Genomic DNA, 6,402 nt, shown 5'->3' with positions numbered 1-6,402 from the left:
TAACTTATATTTGTTGTACATGTCCATAGGATCGGTTCCCCTTTTCCTAAAAACGTGTTGCACATGTTCATGGGATCGGTTCCCCTTTCTGCTATAAACCTTATTGCACCCCGTACAAGGATCGGTTCCCCTTTGTGATGTACTGCATCTCTTACTAGGATCGGTTCCCCTTTCCCAAATTTGGTCAGACAAAACATAAACCCGATCATACCATCTCAGGTGATTACTTAAGATCGGTTTCACTAATAAAAGTCATACCAATACATAAGTCAGGCCTTTTTGAATAGTTCTACCAAGAACACAAACAAGTTGTGAGCGGTTATACTCAACTACACATATTGGTTGTTCATAAGATAAGCAATGAATAACAAAACCAATAACACCTGGCAATTTCCTTTTCGGTTCATAAACAAGTTTATGAACTTACTTTCTTAGAACACATGTAATTCCCTATGATGAAATGCTTACCTCATACCCATACATAATCACAATAGCATTCAAATGATTATGGCAATGTCTTATCTACAAAGTTTAATGGTTAAGCAATAAACCTCGTATTTCCTTAATACTATGTCTATCTAGAGTTCAAATATGCTTCGCATTTTTGTTTTCAATATGCACGACTTGAAAGATACGTTAGGGAATGAAACAGTTCAAGTCAAATATCACTAACCTCAAGTGGAAGGATGATTGTTGTCGTTGTAGATCCTTGCTTCTTCACATCTTCGAGTCTTCGCAATACTTGTAATGTCTCATATCCTAATACTTTCAAGCTAACCTATACGAAGTTGAATCTAGTACATAATCAAGCGACTCTTAACATGAGTTTTGATTCACTAAAATATGACAACCAAACTTGACATACCAACGCTTGGTGGGTTCAACCGAGTTATGCTCTAACACACATTTTTATGTATGATTTGATCTCAATTATCTATTTTGTTAGTGCTCGTTTTTATACTTATTATGGTGTTTTATGTTAGGTGTTTTTGCAAAAATAAATTTGTGAGGAAAAATTAGCTCGAAAAGTGATGTTTGCACCGCCGGAGATGATTACTAAATGCACCCCAAAAATGTGTTGAAGGCATCCAAAAAGAATTACTCGGGCGACCCCCCAAAACTAGTCAGGGCACCCCCGAAAATTACCAAGGGCTCCCCTTATTAGAGAAGTGCTTAAGTGACTCCATATTCGGATAGGGGGACATAATCATCTTCTTCAACTGAATATGGTTTTTTTTTTCGGTGGGAAAATGTTACAGAATTAGGGTTCGATTTTTGGAGTTGTTAGAGGGAGATTCAATCGTTGAAATTAATTTGGTTTGCTCTTTTGAGATAAACAGTTATAAGAAGCAGGAAAGCACGTTTACGGAAGGAGAAACATGAGATTTTCTTTGATTTTGTGTGGTTACGGTGAAGTTAACTCCTTCTAAATCGTGAATGAAGCGTGTTTGGAGTGTTTTGGGCTACGACAGATGCGTGAAAGAGATAAATAAGGAAACAATCCTTGTAACATGGCAGGAAAAATATTCCCGGGTTAATAGAAGGTTTGGAGATATTGTTGCGAGATTTGATGAGCCTATTGAGTATAAATAGAGTGTCGGGGTAGCAGAGAAGGGGAACAGAGAGTTTGAGAGAGAACAGAGAGCCAGAATATGAGAAATCACGAGTTGCGGCAAAGTTTTCTGCTACTGCAACTGAAGAACGCGAAGAACAAGACCTGCTCAGAACAGTCGTTAAAAAACCATCGTCTATTCTCAATGTTAAGACTGTTGGTTCAGCAACAGTCCAGCGGTTACTGCATTTCTTTTATCGTTTGTGTAACAGTGAATTTGCAACGATTATTTTTGTTGCAATTCTCACTTTTATTATATTTTCACCTCTTGTAAACACTTTTGAGCAATGAATATGAATTTTGAGCGTGTTTCCAACATGAAGAGCTAAACCCTAATGTTGAAGCGACGAAGGAACCCATTTTTCCGATAAATATGTGGTAAAATTTATCTAAGTTAATTTTTGCAATTCTTTTATGATTATTTGCATCGAATGAGAATTGATTAAATAGCTTTTATTAATTTCTCTTGATGATGCATGCTTAATCTAGGACTTTTGATGCTTCATGCTTGCGATTAACAATTGATATTTTGAAAATCTAATATAGGCAATAATTTAGAATCAAATCAAATGTATGAATTGCATGATAAAAATTAATATTGAATCATATAAATATTGATGAATGGTACCTTATATATGATGTTTATAGTTTAGTCTTACGCAATGTAGCTAAGACTCATATAGACTGTGCCGGCAAGGGTCACATTCTAGTGACGTTATACAAAAGAATTATGTAAGCTTAATGAATAATGTACAAATGTACATTGGTCTATACACCTATCTTATGGAGACCATTCCCGGAGTGATCTGCGTCATCCGTTGTAACACAAGAGTTCCATGAGGCAGGGGCAGGGTCCTCAATATGTTGTAAGAATTCAATGACGATAGGATCCGTCCATGGAGCTCCAAATGGTGCTTCAGCTCCTGCTACCCATCCTAGATGCCCGCCTTTTGGTGTTACTATCAACAAACAGTTTGGGTTTTCCTGGAACACGGAAGAAGCTTACATTGGAAAGAGAAGAAAAAAAACATCATCTGTGCTGATGTACATTAATTGAAGAAAGTTCATGGGGTTATTTGTAGGCGGAAAATTCGTTCCAAGTCTATCTTTAGGAAGCTTCTGAAAAGTAAACATGTTTGAGGTCAGGAAGAGGAGTCAGACTTGACTACCAAACATGTTGAATTAATGTTTACTGCAGCTACATGGATAAATATATGCTTGGCTATGTTTCTCGGGTATACATCGGGCACATCATAAAGCTTCAAGATGAATAATACCTCGATATCATCATACGGGATTCCACGAGATGGTGCAATAGGATCGTTCTCTGCCTGCACAGACCATCCATATAATGATATAACTTAGTATGTTCTATAGTTTGACAAACTAGGGATCAGCCTTGCTGAAAATTCTACCCTTTTCATGTCTGCAAATCGATGCTACTACAAGGAAGCGAAATTCACTTCCAGGATTTTGGTTATCATAAATATATGGTACAAGGGCATTAACCTGGATACACAACAAAGGTCTCCGGACATATTTTATCGAGTCTGAACTGCTTGAGCTGGAGTAGTAATGTTCTGCTGAGTTGAAACCAAAGGAAACTACAAGGGAATCAAAAAAGTAGTTCTTATTGGACTTGCACAAACTAAGCCCCGTAGTCAATCATCAGCTTTAAAGGCTAGCAGAAGGGTTTATTACATACCTCGTGTTAATCCTTCATCAAATTCCTTGACAGTCTTGGCATTCGCAGCCAGCTTTATATCATATTCACCTCCAATATCTTCAAAAAGTTGAGCATGCCTAAAATCTCGAATCCACAACAACTACTGTAAGATTTACTGATTGTTGGGTGAATCCAATATCTATGAAAAGCCAAAATGAGGGGTGGGACACCAGTAGTAGATAAAACATAAATGAAAGTTAATGCAGACACAAGATGATAATAGAATTACTTCTTAAATATTTTGGTGAGAGATCGCGCAAGAGCTTTGTCATATATGTTATTAAAGCCTTTACGGAAATCTTCATCAGCAATGATCAGGTTGAAAGGATTACACAAGGATACTCCTCCAGAGAGAAGGCAGTTTTCGGCTTCCTGTGAGAAGAGAGTGATAAAAAGAAATCAGAATAAGCAACAGCAGAATAAATAGACCAACTATTGTATCCATAGCTGTAACCATCATAGATATGACTAATGAAACCTAAAGATAGTCCTATGCTTATCTCTTCTTTGGTAAATGATCTGTACATTCAATACCATCTAGAATTGACACCAACATGAGTTGGTGTCAGGTTTAAGAACTTCCATAACAAATGAAGCAATGAGTGAGCTAAGGGAAAGATGGAGAATTATGTTTATTGTGCTCATAAAAACACATAAATTTGACAGATATGGAAAGAATAAACAACAAACACCTGCTCCTACCTCACCCAAATATTGCACAAGAATGTTTGCTCCAAGAGACCAACCAACAGCATATAAATTTGAATTCGGGTATCTAGTGTTAACATGTTTAACCACTTCACGTGTATCTCCGGTAAACGAAGCTGAATAAAACTGCACGTTCATGAATAAAACAAACAAAGCAAAAACAACCCTGATTAGATCAAAACTATTTAGTAGGCCTTACAATACAGTGCATCATAAAAGATTGTTCGAAAAATAGTAAATCAGATGATCGAGTATCACATAATACATTTTGCCATTCGAAGCAGAGTTTAACTCCCTCTAATTGAAACTTAACAACCAAGAAATATAATACAACTTCAACCAAGAAATTTTAAATTAAGGAAATTAAGAATTAGCAAAAACCTGAGGCGTTACAACCGGACTACCTCCACAACCACGGCTATTGAACACCACCACACGCCACCGAAGTCTTCTAGCTCGAGCAAGCATATGTTGCACGTAAGTATCACCGCTACCTCCAGTTAGACCTGGCTGCAACTTTCCATGTCAAATATTCTTTCTAGCTTCTACTAAAATTTTAATAACTGAAACAATCATCATAGTCCATTTGACAGTCGTCTATGACATGTGTCTAATTGTCAACCACATTACTCCCATTTTTGATGATTTACATCGGCAACTATTACTCTGATGACTGGTGAGTGTAATGAGGATACAAATGAAATGGCTTGAATTTTCATTTAGCACAGTTACTAAATTACTTGAGTTGACTGTTAGTCAAAGGAAGTGGCTTCACAGTCTAGGCGGTATACTGTACAAATATTTTATACTATAGAAGTTGCTTACAAAATAAATTGATTTAAACTGCAGTTGAAAATGTGACTCAGAGAAAACTCAAATCAAAACTCCAATGGAGATTTTAGATTAGTGTAACAACAATAATGAATAAAAAATATACCAGTAGAATGAGAACGGGAGCATCGATAGGAATCTCAGTATCATCTCCGCAAACCCAATCGAGAGAAACAACACCATCATCAGCTGTTCTTAAACACTCTCGTCGAAATCTAATACCGGGAAGAGATCGAAAAAATGCAGCGAAAATCGTTTCGATATGACGATTCCAACCGATAAGTGGATATGGGTTGTACGGACGACGCAATTTTTCGAAAACGGTGCGTAATGAATCAGTAGCTTCGCCGACTTGTGAAGAAGAAGCGGAAGAGGAAACAAGTTTGAGGTTAAAATTGTCATTTCCAGATATTGAATTTGAGATTTGACGATTCAGAGGGGAATTCATTTTTCTGTTGGATGACGATGATGATATGCGGCGGTGGACCTGGTGGTGGTGGCGGGAAGTGAGATGGGAAAAGGCGGAGAGGATGGTGGTAGTTCTGGTGGTCGTCATTGACTCGCTGGAGATTTTATTGGAGATCTCTTTTAGAAATGGCCAGTGAGGAGGTAAGAATCGTAAGATGTTAGAGGTCCCACTCAAATTCACGTGTGAATCGATTTCTTTTTTTAATCCATTTTTTTTGAACTCATATTCTTTAAAGAAAATTACATATTTAGCTTGTGCAGTTGTCTTCATGGCTACGAATAGAGAGGTATCTCATTGCGGGGGAGTGTACCAATCCAAGGTCGGTAAATGGTTATCTTATAGGAGTATTATATGAGTTTCGGTACACTCACAAGTATTTTATTTTTTTCAATAGGATATTCGATATACTTAACTTCAAACATTATTATCTTCAATTGAGTTATAACCATACACGAAAATTATCAAATATCAAAGATCAAGTAATTGCAGTTCGAGAATCTTTAGCTACTAGATCAGTATGGCTCTTTCCCTATCTAGTAATTGAAGTTCGAGAATCTTTAGCTACTGGATCAACATGGTTGTTTCCCTCTCATACTACTCCCCTCCTCAAAATTATTCAAAAGATGCAAACAATCTAAAATAACTGAACTGGTTTTCACAACTGAGATATTCTCGTTCAAAACTGTTACTACATTTTTATTATCGCCCCTCGGATGCTGGCGAGATATGTTATTGGTTTGTGCCCAGAGAATATATTTTAAAGCTCCAATCGCTCCCGCTTGCTCCTCATCCATTGAATACTAGCAGAATTAAAATTTATATCAAAACTTGCGTCAAAATTAATTTTAATGGAAGGCGCCACAGCCTTTTTCCAATTGTTCGCTCAAACACCTAATTAAGCAATGTGAATCCTTCGGGGATCTTACACTCATCTAGAGGGGACCACGAAAAAGAAATTCGACATATGTTATATCATGGCCGACCATATCAGGTTTACACTCAACATTAGCTCATCTCGTGTCCCATAAACGATCTACTCCTATCTCGTGTTCTCCA

The 6,402-nt window shown here is 37.1% G+C and overlaps 1 protein-coding gene across 2 annotated transcripts; it reads right to left on the bottom strand.

The window, feature by feature from the left end:
- Window positions 1-2,182: 2,182 nt before the first annotated feature.
- Window positions 2,183-5,518, bottom strand: LOC113301552 (embryogenesis-associated protein EMB8-like). Of its 2 annotated transcripts, none has more exons than XM_026550325.1 (8): window positions 4,984-5,518; window positions 4,428-4,556; window positions 4,041-4,172; window positions 3,568-3,710; window positions 3,318-3,415; window positions 3,122-3,216; window positions 2,890-2,943; window positions 2,183-2,596 (listed from the first exon to the last, which is right to left on the bottom strand). In XM_026550325.1, exons 1-8 carry the CDS (start codon window positions 5,431-5,433, stop codon window positions 2,381-2,383), a joined length of 1,317 nt encoding a protein of 438 aa, XP_026406110.1. In that variant the 5' UTR covers window positions 5,434-5,518; the 3' UTR covers window positions 2,183-2,380. The 2 variants fall into 2 exon arrangements, with proteins under 2 accessions (XP_026406110.1, XP_026406111.1); XM_026550326.1 differs by having other exon boundaries at window positions 4,428-4,552; window positions 4,984-5,514.
- Window positions 5,519-6,402: the final 884 nt, after the last annotated feature.

This window comes from Papaver somniferum, chromosome 8 (genome assembly GCF_003573695.1).
Source record: "Papaver somniferum cultivar HN1 chromosome 8, ASM357369v1, whole genome shotgun sequence".
Lineage (NCBI taxonomy): Eukaryota > Viridiplantae > Streptophyta > Magnoliopsida > Ranunculales > Papaveraceae > Papaver > Papaver somniferum.
The sequence above is the reverse complement of the archived record's forward strand: the minus strand, read 5'-3'. Positions and strand labels throughout refer to the sequence as shown.